The sequence below is a fragment of the Oncorhynchus mykiss genome, chromosome 19, assembly GCF_057628025.1.
Source record: "Oncorhynchus mykiss isolate SJ-2025 chromosome 19, ASM5762802v1, whole genome shotgun sequence".
NCBI classification, from domain to species: Eukaryota; Metazoa; Chordata; class Actinopteri; order Salmoniformes; family Salmonidae; genus Oncorhynchus; species Oncorhynchus mykiss.
In genome coordinates, this window is record NC_143040.1 from 41,485,431 (window position 1) to 41,504,873 (window position 19,443).

The window sequence follows — 19,443 nt, forward strand, 5'->3', positions numbered from 1 at the left end:
ACCATGGAAACATGGAGGCAATTATTTTTATAAAGACTTCATCGGCGGAGTGTGAGTTTCAAGTTTGGGGAAACGTACAATTTATCCTTCCGTTTCTCTAGTTTTGCGTGCCAGTTTTGAATTTTCATATGCACATTTTCATGGAACAGTTTAATTTCAATAATAACGTTTTTGATTATCAAACTCATTGTCATGTGGTTAATTATAAAAATAGAAATGAAAATTATAAAAAGGTAAAAGTCAACTAATGCGAGATCACCAGCCTCTGCCATATGGACACATTGATACATCGTGATCCATTGGTGGCTAAAGAAATGAGCGCATGGAACTCATAGCCTATAGGCCCATGCAGCAGTAGGCCTATAACTTCCATTGCTCTTTCACACCAAGGATTGATGATTATCGAGGGGTGTATTGGGTGGAAAGATTTTTCAAATAGCTTACTGTGATGAACAATAGTTTTAATATATTATCATTCGGAATGGATGTTAAACACTTAACTACATTTCCGCGCAGGAGGCCAGGTACTTCTATGCTTGCTCAGGCGTGTGCATTCTCTCAATGTTAGCAGGACAGAGAAACCAGACACATGCTCATTGCTCACATGGAGCACTCCAAACAAAAGACAACGGAAAAAAATTCTGATGATTAGGGATGCACGATATATCAGTGAACATATCGGAATCGGACTATATTAGCTAAAAATGACAACATCGCCACCACTACTATCAGTAGCAGTCAAAGCTGTACAAAAAAGTTTGCAAACAACCAAACACCGGCCACGAATGATGTGTTTACAATACCGAGTTGGTGGGAAAGGATTATTTTCGACCGCAACTTGTGGGGTAGCTAGCTTTAGCTTGGCACCTAGCTAGCACCAATACAACCAGCCTTAAAACAATGACCAGTAGAAACTGCAGTCATTTTCATTATTCTTAGCAATGATTTAGGAATCCTTGTGAGTAGGTATTAGCTAGGTAGACACTTGTTGTTTGCCTATTGAAATTGAACTTCAGTTCATGAAATTAAATAGATAGCCAGCTACTTAACCCTGTTGCCCAAAGCTAAAGTTATAAGCAGCCAGCTAGCTTCATCTGGCTAGTGAGGTCCTACCAGTCCGGGTTATGTGTTGTGAAGTTAGGCATAATAAGGATTAGGCACAATAGTGGAATTTGTGGTTTGCCTTCAAAATAAAAGTACCTCTTTGAAAGTGATGCAGAAGGTTACAATTGGTGGAATCATGACATTTTTAGACTAGATAATGTTACACAAGGTTGGAATGTGAAGCAATGAAATGGGGTATCGGTCTACTCGGTGACACCCACAGAACACAACTGTGAAGAGTTTACGCAAATATTAGCGTTGTAGCTCTTATTGGCGGGACTGTGAATTTGTGAAATCACTATTGTGTGTATTGATATTGATATTGCACTGTACAGCTTTACCTGAGGATTGGGGATCAATGAAATGGGGTATCAGTCTACTCAATACCCAATATATTTTTTCCCAATGTCCTCAGAGTTATCATACTCCAAAACATCCACGCAGTATTGTTTTTCTTCGGGAATAGTGTTCAATACACATAAGTTGACAATAAATGTGGCTCAATTCACAGTTGCTTCAGTTGTATAATAGCTACTATGCTAATGTACTCTGGGTGTCACTGAGTAGACTGATACCCCATGTAATTGAGCCACAATCCATAGGTAAGGCTGTACAGTGAAATAAGTATGTCCCCAATGCAATTCTAAAGTCTAATACATCCAGTGTGATTTCAACAGATATTTATCAAATTAACAAATTATTATCTTTTGTTGATTTTATATAACAACATTCCAACCTTGTTTAGCATGCATATTCAATTCTGGCATAATTCTACTATTTGTTTTCATTTGCATCACTGTCAATGATGTGCTTTTATTTTGAAGGCGAACCACAAAGTCCACTATTGTGGCTAATCCTTCTTGTGGCTAACTTCACATAGATGGGTCCGACCACCATTAATCAAATACGAACTGTCTTATAAATTAGGGTTATTTTAGATTATGACACCTAGCTATATAGTAGGCTAGCTAACTATAGCTACTGAAACAGATGATGTCGTTTTGCTATGTTTTTGGGGAAGAACATTGTTTGCATCCATGAGTGAGCTAGCTTTTTTTATGACCAGCACTGTAGGTGCGCGACAAAACTTTACCAGCATCATAGCATACGTATCGATGAATCGTTGTGACACATGAAATACGAGTGATAGTGTAATCAATATGTAATAACTATGTAAAAAATGAATGAACGCATTAAATTATTATTTGACGTGCAGTCATATTCAGGTCCTGATTGGTCAACAAGCTTATTTGACACGTCAAATAGTGTTATTTGACACGGAAAGACCCAAACAGCTTTCCATAGTATGAAAGATCCTGGTTGAGAATGAAACAACTGAAGAAATTAACAACGAAACAGCACATCAAGTATGTGAAAGAAATAGGTTTTGATTATGTTTTACTGGTAATGGGGACATACGTAAATGCCAACAAGATAACTTTTTGGTGTGTGTGTGTAACTTTTATTTAACGAGGCAAGTCAGTTAAGAGCAAATTTGTATTTACAATAGCGGCCTACCCCAGCCAAACCCGAACGCCGCTGGGCCAATTGTGCACCGCCCAATGGGACTCCCAATCACGGCCGGATGTGATACAGCCTGGATTCAAACCAGGGACTGTAGTGAAGCTTCTTGCACTGAGATGCAGTGCTTTAGACTGCTGCGTCCATGTGTGTGTTTTTCTATTTAACTGTACTAGAATGATTAAAAGGCCTAAAAAAAAATATATATCGGTATCAGGTTTTTTGGCAAGGAAAATATTGGATATCGGTATCTGAAAAAAAATTCATATCGGTGCATCACTAATGATGATGGTTATGAAATAAACCAAAACTTGTTTCTCGAAAGTGTAGATGTTTGTGAACTCTGCAAACAACGTTTCCACTCTGAGAATGAAAACTGTAAATGACTAATTAATCGATGCATTGACAGAAATGAATGTAACCAAATGATGGGGATTAACGTTACATTTACTACTGGAGACGTAATGGGGAACTGATCAAAATCAAAAGGCACAATTCACACAATGAATCAATGAATGAGCAGGACACAGTTAAGCCATTCCGGAGAGAGACTCCCCCATATCTTCGCCGCACACCCCTCCCCTTCTTCTTGTCTCAACATTTTAAATTATACTCTGACACATTATCTTCACACATATTTTAGATGCTGTTCACTGACAGCCACAACTCAATAATCAGCTAGGCCTATTGCCACGCGCGATGCCCAAATTACAGGCTTCCCAAATAGGCATACGATCTTGTGATTTGAAATAATCCACAGCTATTTTTTTAAAATGAGCTAATGGTCCTTGATTCCTCTGTGGTTAAGTCATGCTTTCTGGTAAAGTATTTTCAATTATTTTAATTGTTTCTGTGTATACGAGTATTGATCATTTTGGCAAATGTATTTCAATTTAGTTCCCTCTTGGACCCACAACTATGCCATTAGACTCCCCCTCTTTCTAAGTTTTTCATCTCTGTCACATATGGAACTGCTATCAGGTGCGCAGTTTAGAATGGTGTTTTCCCGCGAATTGCATTTTGGCAAATGTTTGAAAATTTAATTTTATTGGCTGCTTTGTTACATGAGTTGCATGTTCTGTTAAAATGTATTACCATAATGTAAATGTGATTTCTGAGCAGTGTCATTCTAAGCTCCGTGGATGAATGCCCTAATGGGGTATGCACCCAATGCATATAGTTCCGGTAAATATCCCAAATGGCTTGTAAATTTAAATCTTCCCGGTTACGTTGTCAGGCATCACATTTTCCTAATGGAAACCCTGCCAGGGTGTCAAAAACACTTTGAAATTTGACGTTTGGGGCAGCTTCGAAATTTGGCATTTGGATAAACGTGGATAAACGTCTAATACTGCAGTGAGACTGTGAGAGCTTGTTGTGTTTACAAACTAGTACCTCAGAGAGAGAGAGAGAGAGCCCAGAGATCTAAGTGAGTGAGGTTGTGGTACACATACAGTTGAAGTCAGAAGTTTACATATAAGTTAACATTATTTTAAGAATGTGAAATGTCAGAATAATAGTAGAGAGAGAATGATTTATTTCAGCTTTTATTTATTTCATCACATTCCCAGTGGGTCAGAAGTTTACATACACTCAATTAGTATTTGTTAGCAATGCCTTTAAATGTATTAACTTGGGTCAAATGTTTCAGGTAGCCTTCCACAAGCTTCCCACAATAAGTTGGGTGAATTTTTTTCATCAGACCAGAGGACATTTCTCCAAAAAGTACAATCTATGTCCCCATGTGCAGCTGCAAACCGTAGTCTGGCTTTTTTATGGCAGCTCCAAAACTGACATAAAAAAGCCAGACTACGGTTTGCAGCTGCACATGGGGACAAAGATGGTACTTTTTGGAGAAATGTCCTCTGGTCTGATGAAACAAAAATAGAACTGTTTGGCCACAATGACCATCGTTATGTTTGGAGGAAAAAGGTGAGGCTTGCAAGCCAAAGAACACCATCCCAACCGTGATGCACGGGGGTGGCAGCATCATGTTGTGGGGGTGCTTTGCTGCAGGAGGAACTGGTGCACTTCACAAAATAGATGGCATCATGAGGAAGGAAAATGATGTGGATATATTAGGCAACATCTCAAGACATCAGTCAGGAAGTTAAAGCTTGTTCGCAAATGGGTCTTCCAAATGGACAATGACCCCAAGCATTCTTCCTTGCTGAGCGGCCTTTCAGCTTATGTCGATATAGGACTCGTTTTACTGTGGATATAGATACTTTTGTACCTGTTTCCTCCAGCATCTTCACAAGGTCCTTTGCTGTTGTTCTAGGATTGATTTGCACTTTTCGCACCAAAGTACATTCATCTCTAGGAGACAGAACGTGTCTCCTTCCCGGTATGACTCTGGGCTCGAACCCAGAGTCTCTGGTGGCACACTGCGATGCAGTGCCTTAGACCATTGCGCCACCCGGGAGGCCCCGGCTGATTTATTTTGATTTCCCATGATTCAAGCAAAGAGGCACTGAGTTTGAAGGTAGGCCTTGAAATACATCCACAGGTACACCTCCAATTGACTCAAATTATGTCAATTAGCCTATCAGAAGCTTCTAAAGCCATGACACAATTTTCTGGAATTTTCCCAGCTGTTTAAAGGCACAGTCAACTTAGTGAATGTAAACTTCTGACCCACTGGAATTGTGATACAGTGAATTGTAAGTGAAATAATCTGTCTGTAAACAATTGTTGAAAAATGACTTGTCATGCACAAAGTAGATTTCCTAACCGACTTGCCAAAACTATAGTTTTTTAACAAGAATTGTGTGGAGTGGTTGAAAAACAAGTTTTAATGACTCCAACCTAAGTGTATGTAAACTTCTGACTTCAACTGTACAGGGTGCATGCGTCTTTCTCATTGGCTGTTCATGACCGGTGAATTGAGTTGATAAAACATTTTGACCAGGATGTTCTTTTAAGATGCTGTGAGACGTGTAGTCGTGGATATGTATCAAATTGCAACTGAGGTGCCCAGAACAGTAGCTATTCAGTGTCACTACAGCACCCAGGTGGAATTCCAGTTGGCTGATGGCTACAAAAATAAGAGCTTACGATGTTAGAAATGCATTGCAAAGAGCTAAGCACCAGATATCAAGCTTAAAAAAGGAGCTCTCGGTGAAGTAAGTACCACAGCTCACGTGTTGCAATAGCCTACTTTTGTTACAGCTAGGCAGCCTACTTGTCTTCTGAGTTGATATCATGGTTGGTTCAGCAAATGTAGAAATGATAGCCTAAAATTGTCAGATTGATTAAAGGTTGTTTTAATGTTTGATTGTAGTTTTGAATACTTTGTGAAGTGCCATCAAGAATTTAAGTAGTTGCAGTTAACTTCAAATCCATAAAGATACTTATTCTTGTCATACAAGTAGGCTTATCCAAAGTGTTGGGAAATTGGCAATGATCTATAATTACTAACTGTTAGCCTATATTCCTAACTGTTAGCCTATGGTAAGAGTTTTAGGATTAACTTGAAGTATAAAGGCTAATGATAATTTGTTATGTTTGAAATGTGATACCTTGGTTTCTTGAAAGGTGACACCTCTATTCTCAGATAACACAGGCCAGACAATGCTCAAAGAGAGAGGGAAGCTAATAATACAAGATAAACTTGTGGTTGTTAATAAAGCCTGACCGATATACAGTGCTTTCAGAATGTGTTCAGACCTCTTTACTTTTTCATCAATCTAAACACAATACCCCATCATTTCAAAGCGAAAACAGTTTTTCAGAAATGTTTGCTAATAAATAAATAAAAAAATTATCACATTTACATAATTATTCAGACCCTTTACTCAGTACTTTGTTGAAGCACGTTTGGCAGCGATTACAGCCTCGAGTCTTCTTGGGTATGATGCTTACAAGCTTGGCACACCTGTATTTGGGGAGTTTCTCCTATTCTTCTTTGCAGATCTTCTTAAGCTCTGTCAGGTTGGATTGGGAGCGTCGCTGCACAGCTATTTTCAGGGCTATCCAGAGATGTTCGATTGGGTTCAAGTCCGGGCTCTGTCTGGGCCACTCAAGGACGTTCAGAGACTTGTCCCGAAGCCACTCCTGCATTGTCTTGGCTGTGTGCTTAGGGTCGTTAACTTGTTAGAAGGTGAACCTTTCCCAGTCTGAGGTCCTGAGCAGGTTTTCATCAAGGATCTCTCTGTACTTTGCTCCGTTCATCTTTGCCTCGATCCTGACTAGTCTCCCAGTCCCTCCCGGTTTCCTCCAGATGTGACGCTTGGCATTCAGGTCAAAGAGTTCCATCTTGGTTTAATCTGACCAGAGAATCTTGTTTCTAATGGTCTGAGAGTCTTTTGGTGCCGTTTGGCAAACTTCAAGCGGGCTGTCATGTGCCTTCTACCATAAAGGCCACTCTATCATAAAGGCCTAATTGGTGGAGTGCTGCAGAGATGGTTGTCCTTCTGGATTCTAGAGCTCTGTCAGAGTGACCATTGTGTTCTTGGTCACCTCCCTCCCTAGGTTTATTTGAACAGTGAGAGACAGAATAACAACAAAAAAATCCAGAAAAATGCATGTCAAAAATGTTATAAATTGATTTGCATTTTAATGAGGGAAATAAGTATTTGACCCCACAGAGGTCAGACGTTTCTTGTAGTTGGCCACCAGGTTTGCACACATCTCAGGAGGGATTTTGTCCCACTCCTCTTTGCAGATATTCTCCTAGTCATTAAGGTTCTCCTTTGTTGCATTGGCCGTGTGTTTTGGGTCATTGGCATGCTGGAATACCCATCCACGACCCATTTTCAATGCACAATTCTCATGGCTTGGTTTTTGCTCTGATGCACTGTCAACTGTGAGACCCTATATAGACAGGTTTGTGCCTTTCCAAATCATGTCCAATCAATTGAATTTACCACATGTGGACTCCAATCAAGTTGTAGAAACATCTCAAGGATGATCAATGGAAACAGGATGCACCTGAGCTCAATACCGAGTACCATAGCAAAGGGTCTGAATACTAATGTAAATAAGGTGTTTTTATTGTTTTATTTAAAAAAAAATTGTGTGTAGATTGATTAAGGAATTGTTTTTATTTAATCAATTTTAGAATAAGACTGTAACGTAACAAAATGTGGAAAAAGTCAAGGGGTCTGAATACTTTCCGAATGCACTGTATATCGGTATCAGTAAGTTTTGTCCCCCATAAAATCGGTATCGGACCCCAAAAAAACATATTGGTCCGGCTGTTGACATGAGAATTCGTCATAATGGTTATGTATGTCTTATTAATGTGTTATCAAGTCCTTCAAATAAAGTGCTGCTAGTATTTCCTTATGTCATCTGAAATTATAAGAGCAGCATGGTTGTAAATCTGAGGCCCCCCACCTCAGTCAGGAGGGCACATTGTGAGGGAGATTAGTCAGATGCCGTAATCTGAAAAGCATATGACCTGCTTGATTTGCCACATAAAATCCCTTGAGAGGAAGTTAGTGAAGTCTCAAAACAGTTGAACTGAACTAGTCTGGGATTCTTCTCTTCGAACAGAATGCATGAAACCCAGAGGAGATTCAAACATTCAAACAAGTTAACTCTCATTCATTCCCAGGGAGAGCTGCTTCTCTGAGAGTGAAGAGGAACGCAGTCTGTCATGGACACACAGCAAGGAACTCAAAGACTCCCTCGTTGATATGTACAAAGGTAAATACAAATGTTCAACTATGTATTCTAGTTATTATGTCAGATACTGATTTCCCTGTTGTTATTGTCGACTTTTTGTGAGAGTGGATGTGTAGCAGAATGTTCAAGTAGGATAAGCCAGTCTGGAAACGTTGCAGTATGTTGTTCTATAAAGATTGAATTGTTCTGTTAAGATAAGGTGCAAGACAACCAGAGCGTTTATAGTGAGTCCACTTCATAAGGGAGTCAAGAACACATTCTGAAGTGTAGCCTAATAACAGCAGTTCTAAGTCCTCAACTCAACCACTGTGCATTTTTCTATTTCACCACGGAGTTTCTAAGGCTTCTGAGAAACCGTCCTTTCCTTTTGACAGTAGAGACCAACGTGTGTAAGAATTGAATCTTGTGCGGATGATTTTGGTGTTAAATGTAATGTATTCAGAAGAGAGTGTGATGGGTTGGAAGGAATTACCACAAAGCGCTGTTGGAGAAATGTTAGACCCAAGTCTCTCCTCAAGAGGGCACACTTGCCATTTCAAATCATTGTTTGAGAAGTTTGGCAGGAAGAAAAACTGAGCCGGAGTTGGACCATCCTTTCTAAAACGTAATAAGTGAAGTTAGACCTTTTTCAAGCCTATTGAAGTGCTCTAAACTGTGGGTGTGACTGACATATATGTTTTCTGAACTAGCCTATTGAAGTGCTCTAAACTGTGGGTGTGACTGACATATATGTTTTCTGAACTAGCCTATTGAAGTGCTCTAAACTGTGGGTGTGACTGACATATATGTTTTCTGAACTAGCCTATTGAAGTGCTCTAAACTGTGGGTGTGACTGACATATATGTTTTCTGAACTAGCCTATTGAAGTGCTCTAAACTGTGGGTGTGACTGACATATATGTGTTCTGAACTAGCCTATTGAAGTGCTCTAAACTGTGGGTGTGACTGACATATATGTTTTCTGAACTAGCCTATTGAAGTGCTCTAAACTGTGGGTGTGACTGACATATGTGTTTTCTGAACTAGCCTATTGAAGTGCTCTAAACTGTGGGTGTGACTGACATATATGTTTTCTGAACTAGCCTATTCCATTTATTGACAAATATATCAAGTCTCTCTTCAAATGCAAAAAGTTGCATTGTCCTTGGTTCGCTGCTAATCTTCAAAATAAATAGAATGGAAACAGGGAGCCATAGGCATAGACAGTCTGAACACCATAACAAATACGTTTGCCAAAAACCTTTTAGTACAATTTATTTGACTTAAATGAATATTTTCATCCATATTTTCCAAAACCTTTAGGCCTGTTACTCATTATTGTAGATCCTATTAATCCACAGATGTTGTGCTGGTAGTCCTCATTTGACAGTGTTCATCTTCATGACAGTGTGAAGTGTTTTTTTTAAAGTAGTTTGAATGATAAATGTTGTCCATTCATAGAGAAACCACCAGTGGTTATCAAGCATAGGAGATTGCAGCAGGACTGGTGGGGGACAAAAACAGGTAGTAGCTACTGCAGCAATCAAAAACTGCCCCAAGGCTGGTAGCCTATGCTTTTTCCTGTTACAGTAGAGGCTAGTACAGCTGAATAGGACAATTCCCAACAGTAAGCGCTCTATGTTAATTGAAACTGTTTTGACCTAGCGGCAGGTTCGTTGCGTTACTGATATGCAGATGTATCCTGCTCCAGCTCTGCTTGTCCTACAACATCCTAGTGCAGGAGGGTGGAGCCCAACGACTGGAGCAAGATGTAGCCCAACACAAATCCTGATATTAATATATAAAGAGCCTTAGAGGAAGGCGTGTCAGCTTGTCTGTGACCGGTACCTTGTCAAAAACTACACCTGGAGGCATTGTGGCTCACATTAATGTCAGCGCTGAGCCCCTGCAGGTACCCCATCAGACCCCAGCAGACACTGGTGGACATACACAGATAAAGAAAGCATACAAGGATGACAGGCAGATTCGCTCCTAGGTCCCAGCCTCTTGTGTTTCAACCTCTGTGAGACATGAAACCGTCACAGTGTCTCAATCAAGTCTAATCTGTCTTTAGGGGTTCATTTAATCTCTAGTTATTAACCTTTTCCTACAGAGCCTGTGTCTGCGAGCAGCGCTGAGCTCTCAGTTCTCAGATCCTACTCGCAGCCGTTCGTCATCACGAAGACAAATCCCTGATTCTCTTTAAAACAAGAAACACTTTGCTACGTGGGTCTGTCTGACTCACTTTAATGAGACTGACTCAGGCAGGTGGAACCATGGGTGTCAAATATCCTAACTTGTCTGAATCTTGGACATGCATATGCTTTGAGGATTATCACACGGTTCGTTCAGATGATTATGTGTCCATCCATAGTTAAGCAACAGTCAGAAATAATCAGAGTTGTTCCTACTTGTCAAAAAAAAACTTAACATGTTCTGCAAATGGAGCGAATTTGCTGTCTAATAAATATGGGTTATCAGAGACCAAAATAATTGTGCCTTTTTTCTAAGGGTGGTTCGGAAATGCTGCTTAGGCCTGCCCTATTTATTATGTATTATTATTAGTGTAAATTGAATAAATATGTGTTTGCCTTGACCACCGATAAGTGGATGTTCAATATGAAATCATAGCTCTGTAAGAATTTGAGAGTCTAACATTTCCCAGCGAAGTAGCTAGCTCTGTTCCAAGTCAAGTGGCCGTGCTACCATTACACTGGACTGAAACACATAGCATTCAGAAGACAGCTTTTTGAACTCACGTCTGGTATGTCTAATTCCTGTGTATCCATCTGTCTGCTGACTGCTTTTTCTCCCACCGGAGGATTCAAAGTGCAGCCTGCCTTCAAGCCCGGCGCCAAATAACAAACAATGTGAAGTTTCCTAGGGAGTTGAATTGGCTGTCTGAACAGGGAGAGAAGAGCTACAGTCCCAGAGAGCTTTGTTCTTAGCAGGTGGATCGACCTCTGCCCTAACCCTTACTCCCTCCTACTTCCCCCGCTCTTAGCATCAGTCTCCCAGGCAGGAAATGTAGTGTTTAAACCCATTGGGTCAGTGATACTAACAGCAGCTGGTAGCGGTGTGGAAGAAACCGTTTGGTCTCTAGTCTTCCCCCATCATTCACGACCCTCTGCGATGTTCCTCCAACACCTACCCACCCAGCCTCTCACTGACTCCCCCCTCCACCGGGGCAAGAGGCGCGCTATCGGAACGTTTGGGCTACCATGTGGGTCTGATTGAAGTCCTGAAATCCTTGGAATTGAGTGTGGTGTGGCCTAACAGGCCGCTCCGCTTCCTAAGTGGGTGGTCTCACTCTGAGCGGTAGGCAGGCACAGGGATTCTCAGCCTCTGTCCCTCTTTGTCTCCCTGTGTTGGTTTAGGGAATAGACACAGGGTGGGCACTGTTAAAACGGTGCCTGGGGTGATTATTCTGATCTGGGAGAGACCACAGCACATACACAGACTCACACACACATTGTTGTTGTACAGGTTTTGGATATTTTTGTGGTTCACTAAATGAAACATCTTAATTATTGAGTTATGTGTAATATAGCCTTAACCTTCCTTGTTGAAGGTAGCTTCTAAAATGAAGCATCTCTGGTGATGATGGATACCCTGTTGTAAACTTTAGCCAGCTGCGAGGAAGGGAATGGTGTCCAGTCCAATGCCTTGTTAAGGAATTTAAAATAATTCACCAGGAAATCAGCTATTGTTTAGTCTCTGCTCGGTCTCAATAACATTGCAGCAATGTTGTGCAAATGCTGCATTGCAAGTCCCCCTCAATTGTGATCACACACCTGATGACCGCCTATGAACCATAGAGCAAAACAAACAGGGCTGGCTTTGCACAAACGGTCACTGCTGTGACCCGCGCTCAAACATCAAGTGCTAATGAGGACCTCTTGGTTGTGCTGCTGCTGTCAGACCTGGGTTCAAATAGTATAGTTTTTCTTTCACATGCTTTAAGCTGTAGTTGATTGAGCTTGCCTGGAATACCAGGGGTGTTTGGACTCTTTGGGACTATCCCATTGGTTCCATTGTGCCAGGCTAGCTCAGTCAAGCAATTTGAAATGAAACCAATACTATTTGAACCCAGGTGTGATTGGTTGGTTGTGCTCAACCCACAGCCACATTCACCCCCCAGAGGAGCTCTGCAACGCACAATGGTGCTGTAAGGCAGTTTTGACAGCTAGGAAAATCTGTATTTAAATCCAACTTTTAATATTTTTGTAACCTAATCCCCACCTCCCTTCCTCCCCTTATCATTATTATTAGCTACTACAACTTATAGCAAGGCATCTTAGACACTGAAACCTTTTCCCTTTTCCTTTGGAAAGAATCCTGGAATGTTTGAGGCTGTTTCCCAAATGGCATCCTATTCCCTACACAGGGAATAGGGTGCCATTTTGGCTATGGTAGGGCTCTGGTCAAAAGTAGTGCACTGTGTAGAGTGTAGGGTGGCGTTTAGGACGCTGGCTGAGTGTTGATTCTAGAGCTGGGCCACTTGTCTCCTGCTGGTTGTTCTGAAGGACAGGTCGAAGCCAGAGCATCACTCATCCTTTACAAAAGCGCTTCATTTGGATTCCGTCCTAGCGCATAGCAAAGGTTCCTGTTTATAAGCATGTTAGTAGAGGGATTTTCTTAACAAAAGAAAACACCCCAGTATAAAGTCCTCCTTAACACTAAAATAATCATTGTGTGTGTACTTGTGTGTATTGTGAATCCTCACATTGAAATGTAGTGACTAATGGATTGTGGGGCTAAAAGCAGATGAAATAATAGTTGGACAAATTATGTTCATTGAGGGTACTACTAACTTAGTCCTGTAGTAGTGAGTAATTTAGTGCTGCCTAACAGTTGCATAAATAACTCCATTTACCCTAACCTGTGGATGTCACAATATTGCACCATGCAGGTATAGAGGGAAAGGTGAAAAGAAGGTAAGGATGTTAAACTGCCTGTCCATGCCCGGCCACGTCATGTGACCCTGAGTTGACTCCTGAATGCAGGCGGACCCACCCACCTATCCCTCCTCAGTAGTTTCTGTAGAGTGACTAATAACATGTCCGTTCTTGTGACACGCCACTCTTTACAAGTTTCACAAGCCTGTCAGTTACAATGAGGCTTTGTTTGGTGTTGTTACTATGACACAACATAACACTTTTGCACTTACAACCATATCATTACATATTAGAAGTATTTTGAGTCTCCTGACCCATCCTGAGTTTATTCCCATTGTTTGGCATCATTTATTCATTATCTTCATGAAAATATCAGGATTTTGATGGTCAATTTATCAATTATGTGAAACAAGCGTTCCAATAGAGAATGTGAAGGAAAAATGACGTTTTCATTTCCCAACAAGAACTAATGTAGCCAAATATGCCAGAACGTATTATCTACTTATGGATAAGCCGAGGTTGTCTGACACAGATTTAGTCTGTTCTGAAGTGCTAGTGTTAGGGTAAGGTAAGCAAGGAAAGACCAGGGATGAGTCCTAAATGCCACACTATCCCCTCTAAAGTCCACTACTTTTGACTTGAGCCTAATATACTCCCTAGTCGCAAGTGAATATGGTGCCATATGTAAAGCTAGTTTGTTGTGCTCTGGAATACAAACGGTTTAGAAATCCTGGCTAACTAGATCTAGACATTTTAGGTAGGGATCCAATGGAGTATGTCTGTCTTGCTGAGTGCTGATGAGTAGTTAGCCCTCTGGTTGATGCTTGATAGATCGTCATTATTCAGGCTTTACATTCCCAATAAAGCCTCTGCTAAACCCAAAGCATTGAATATATAATCACATGTGATCGCTGTAATTCAAATAAGCACATTGGATGATGTGAGTGACAATAATTAGAAATCTGATTATCTGCACTGTATTTGCACTCTTGTTAGCTTAGCTGATAAGATTTGTCTTCCTCATTCGTCCAACAGTATTAAGAATTTAAACAAGTCCTTTATAGTGACTAAGGCCAGACACACTATGATGGGTTTGTGTTATCATGTACTTTTAGCCAAGCTCGATTCACTGTGTAAATGGTGTGTTTGGATAAATGCTATTAGACAGCGTTCACATTGATTCAAATGCAATCGCTTTGGAATTTTACCTCAGACATTAATCTTGGCTTTTTCATCACTGGTTGTCAGTGCTCCCGAGTGGTGCAGGGGTCTAACGCACTGCATCTCAGTGCTAGAGGCGTCACTACAGACCCTGGTTCGATTCCAGGCTGTATCACAACCGGCCTGTGATTGGGAGTCCCATAGGGTGGCGCACAATTGGCCCAACGTCTCAAAAAAATCCTGTATCCTTTTCCTAGGCCTACATACTGAGGCTATGCATCATTTTTCATAAAGCCCTTGTGAAAACAGGTTCACTATTTCTCATAGTCACTTTATGTGCAGAGGCTTTAGGATCACCTTTACATTTTCAACCAGGGATACAATGCAGTAAGTACAATCAGACAGAGCGATGCCTTTTTCTCTCCTGAGTGTGAGATAAGATATTCAGGGGCTGATCTAGCAGTCTGCAGCAGGGTTTCGTGCTCTAAGCTATTCACTCTACACAGCTGTCACACCTACAAGGGATTGGGAAGGGTGGGCTTGCTTCCTTGGCTCCCCCCAAGCCTCCCGGCTCCCAGATTTTTCTCGACAAAAATTAGCTGGATCTTTGTGAAAATGAGGCACTCATCCTGGCTGATTCTGCAGGTCATTCCCCCCCCCCTAATGCTGGAGGATCAGCGCTTCCTGTCCTGTTGACAGACTGCCACCCAGACTGGATCCATCCTGCGGAGGATCTGCAGTGGTGCGGCTTTCACCATACATTCCCCAGGGCTCAATTCAATTATCACTATCACTGAGGCTGAGCCTCCGATAGATAGAGATCTCGTGGTCCAATATCCTTCCTCTCAGGGCTCCCAGTCTACCATCAGAGAGGCACTAAGCCCAGGTATAGTCCTAATCAGGGTGTAGGCACACATTCACACACCTTGATTAGTGAGGTGGTTTAATAGGGCAGCTCTACTGGGTGGATGTAAACTATTTGACCAAAAGTTTTACTTTCCAATAGTCTTTCACTTTGACGTAGCAGTATAAGTTTGAGGGGGGGAAAAGTTCTGTAAGAGTGATGAGACGCAGGTTCATCATGAGGTGACCTCTCTCTGCCTGCACCGTGGTAGTGGTGTTGTCTGAGGTTTACCTTTGTCAACTTAGCACATTGTTTTGGCAACAAAAAATGCATTGTCTCCTGAAAGGTGGCGTCACTTGTACACAGCACTAGTACCTCAAACAAAGTTATGCTGTCTGACGTAAGACAATGACGAAAATGTCATTCGCTCGGCAATCACGAGTTCTCTTAGAAGTTGTAGCCACACGTCTATCTAGCTTTAGAACGTAGTTATGTATTAATGTATATCACTTGAAAGTGAACAAATGTAACTAGCTATGTCACCGTTTCAGGCAGGACACTGGCGGCTGTGAAACGACCTCAACAGAAAGCTCTGCATCACTCGTCGTGGTCGGCCATTGTGTGTTCCCTCTTTGTTCGCCTCTCACACACCTCCTGCTCTCTCTTTGCCCTCCATTTATCTTGTGGGAATGGTTAATATTACACACAGATCAATGTTTGTCCCTTCAGAGGTCCTCAAGTTGAGTGTTTTTTTTTTTACCAGTCTATTCAGCATTTTGTCAGTTTTGACGGTGGATGAACTATGAAATGGAAAGGTGCTAAGGTCAGTTACCGCATAAAGGCTGAAATGTGCCCTGGCTGGCTCGGTGCTTCATTGTCCATACCTATTAATGTCATGGAATTCCACCCTGTACTCGCCTCTCTTTAAAAGACCCTTTACAAATGACCTGTTCACTTTCTTTTAAGAATAGCCCCATGTCCAAATATGTATCACTGGCATGTAGACCTATGTTTGAACCCTTTGTGGAAGTTTTGAGTGAAATGTTGTTGAAAGTTTGAGAAAAGATCTTTGCCATCATTTGGATTAATGACTTAAACCCCCCAATAATTGTCTAACTTTGTTGTTCTAAAAAGGTTCTTATTTTATCGGCACATTAGGCTTATGTCTCCTGATAGTTTCAGAAAGAATTGGTTAGCTTTCACTTATTTCTTTATGGTAAACATAAAACTTGTACAGTATTTGAAAAACAAGTGATTCCATACCAGTTTATTCAAATGAGAAATTGGTTGCATTTCTTGTATTTTTAGCAAGAATAATACATGTAAACTATATAAACACACAGTTATTGCAATAGTCAAATCAATAAACAACATAAATGAAAGTGTAATACATTTAATAAAACAATTCCACATGCCATAGATGGGCCTTTTGTGGAGCAAAATAGGAAGAATGTATCCAAATCTTTTCATCCCAGGGAAGTCAAGTCCATCACCTGCCTTGGAACAGGCAGCCCATGACAATCAACTGTCTCAGCAGGTGCCTTCTCTGGGTGTTAGTGTTCCATGCCATATAAGATGTATGTTTACCTAACCACCTACTACATTCTCCATCCATCTGCATTTTACTGGACCAAAAACCATAAGCACGCCGCTGCACAATTAAACCTGCTTTAAGTTCCTCTCCAGATTAATGTCTGTATCAAAATTCATAAAGAATAGTGGGAAGATTTGAAGCCTGAGCTAGAGGATTCACAGGGATTTTGTATGAAGCCCATTTAATCAGGATAACACTGTTATTAATATTCATCAAGTCAGCTGGAATACAAATGACTGTGGAATCTGGAAACTTTTGCCGGGGAAAATGTATTAAATGCAGCTTAAAAAATTAATGGAATTTTGTTTATATTAGGGGGTGAGTGGGGGGAATGCAAAACCCGGTATTGGTTGACTGAGATTGGGCTTAGATATTTCTTTTTGAAGAATTCCATCTTTGACAGACTTCAAAGGCTTTTTCAATGAATGCGATGCATGAATGGTCATTTAAAAGGATTTAAAGACATTACGCTGCAATAATTGTACATGAATAATAAGTAGCCCACAGAGGCAATTAGCTCAAAGTCTACAAGGCAAGAATATGAAGATCACAGAAAGACAGGAAAGGACAAAAGAAAATGAGAAAAGTTTGAAATGCCGGATAAAGCCGGTTTCATCATTTAAAGGCTATTGTCATGGATTTTAAACCAGCGCTCTTTCACCATTGTTTCAATTGCAGGCATCTGTTTGTCTCTTAAACGTCACTGAATTGAACCACTAGTATATGAATTCTAATCCAATTCATGAATCGGGATAGCTTACAATTTGAGTTAGGGTTCTCTTTAAGCACCCAATTATGTTCTGTTGACCATGCCAGGCACTTGTAACATGATTGATCAACATGCATACTATTTCTGAAATACATTTTTAAAAAGTGCCCAACCTTGCTTGTGGGAAATAATGACCTTGGCAAAGAATGACCATAATATAACTGTGAATCATGATTGGATTGATTGGTTCACATTTATTCATTGATAGGCAGGTCTTTGTATCTCCCACATAACCTCCTCCAAGTGCAACATTAAGCTTTAAAAGAGCAACTCCCAGACTCTCATCTCGTGGTGCAAAACTTTCCTATGAAAGGATAGAAGTAAAGTCTCTTTTTGGGGGCGGAATGGATTATTAGATCATATTTCATTAAGGCTTTGTTTGGTGATTCACTGTGTGGAAACCCACGTCAATCAATGATTCAAGTTCGTATTTTGTCGAGCTGCGCCCTTTGCCGTTCCAATCCCATCTCGGGTTCCTTCATCCCCCCCCAACCAAAATGATGAGAACATCAAAAGGTCAGGTTTGTATGCTCTGTTTTTCTGCTTCTCCTTTATCAAAGCTACTTTCTCATGTTCATGTTAAAGGATTACCAATCTCCTGAGCCATACCTACCACTGCTACCAGTCGTACCGGCTCAAAAGTCCCTCTCCTTCTACCAAATCCTCCCCCAAAAGACTAGCTTTTGCCCAGAGTCTATCACTGGGATTAATGGAGCCCTGTTGTTTCTCCCACAAAAAGCCAGTTGTCCGTTCACGCCTCACCGTGTCAGAGCTGAATAGCGTGTGAGCAGTGTGTGAGCAGTGTGTGAGCAGTGTGTGCTGGCTTACAACACAGGGATAACGTTCCACTGGCATCTGCCCTAGAGGTCACCCACCCGCCAAGCACCCAACCTCCCAAGAGCTTTCTCTTTTTCCCACTTCTTTTTTGTTCACTCAATCACTCTTTCTCCCTCCTCTCCTGGATCTGTCTCTAGGTCTCCTTCTTCACCTAAACTCTCAGTGGTTGTGGACCCACAAACTCATATGCCTTGTTATATCTGTCTTTCAACAACCCTAGCCCTCTTCTAGAAACAATGTTTGGGCCATCCGTATACCCTAAAGAGAAGGATAGAGACACTTTCTGGAGATTCTAAAGTGATTTGTATATCTATCAATATCTATATGGTTCGTACAATAGAAACCACTTTGTGCCTCTTTGCCCCACCTTCAGAATGCTAGCCCAGCTCTCATGCTGCATCTGGAAGGATTCTGTTGAAATCGCTTACTGCAGTGAGTGTATTCTAATTGTCTTTTGTCTTAGCCCCGTCACCACTAGATGGTAGCCCTCTTCTACAGTAGACACACACACACACACACACACACACACACACACACACTATCTAAGAGCAACAGGCTCCCTTCCTGCTCCCTCCCCCAAACAGTGAATGTCAATGGTTCCCTTAATTGCTTCCAGTCAGTGTATTTGTTGCTTGCTTATGAATTAACTTGCAGTTATCGGAACCAATTTAACAGCCATCCTTTAATTACACCTGAGTAGAGGCTGAACTTTAATTGGTGGGGCTTCCTAACGAGCAAGGAGGATCTGATACGGGGCTTGAGCAGTATTAAATGACTGTTTACTTTCCTGATAACTAAAAGCATTAAATGATATCTGCGTGATGGGATTATGATTTGTTAATTGCCGGCATACATTAGTGCCTTGATAAACTGTTAGTTAGAGCAATGGTACGCAGTGGAGAGATAGGGGGTAGATGATGAGATGACTTAAATAAAGCACCATTTCACTCTGCAAATGAAAGATGTCGGTCTTGTTTTGCTATACTCAGGGAGGTTATTAAAGATCCTCTCTCTGCAGCAGAGGTACCCCTGAGATCATATTGACAGGCTATAATTAATACTAACCTTTCCTCTAGGCTAATGTACTGTAAAGTGTATGCTTCGGT

At 41.1% G+C, this 19,443-nt stretch overlaps 1 protein-coding gene across 6 annotated transcripts in view; it reads left to right on the forward strand.

The window, feature by feature from the left end:
- Positions 1–19,443, forward strand: part of mipol1 (mirror-image polydactyly 1) — a 78,014-nt gene that overhangs the window by 3,385 nt on the left and 55,186 nt on the right. For all 6 annotated transcript variants that reach the window (XR_016488924.1, XR_016488925.1, XR_016488923.1 and 3 more), the window contains exon 2: positions 8,186–8,277. Coding sequence is in view for 3 of the 6 variants with exons in the window: in XM_021573945.3 (XP_021429620.2) it covers positions 8,186–8,277 (92 nt within the window). In the remaining 3 variants the exon portion in view is untranslated. The remainder of the gene's footprint in view (positions 1–8,185; positions 8,278–19,443) is intronic.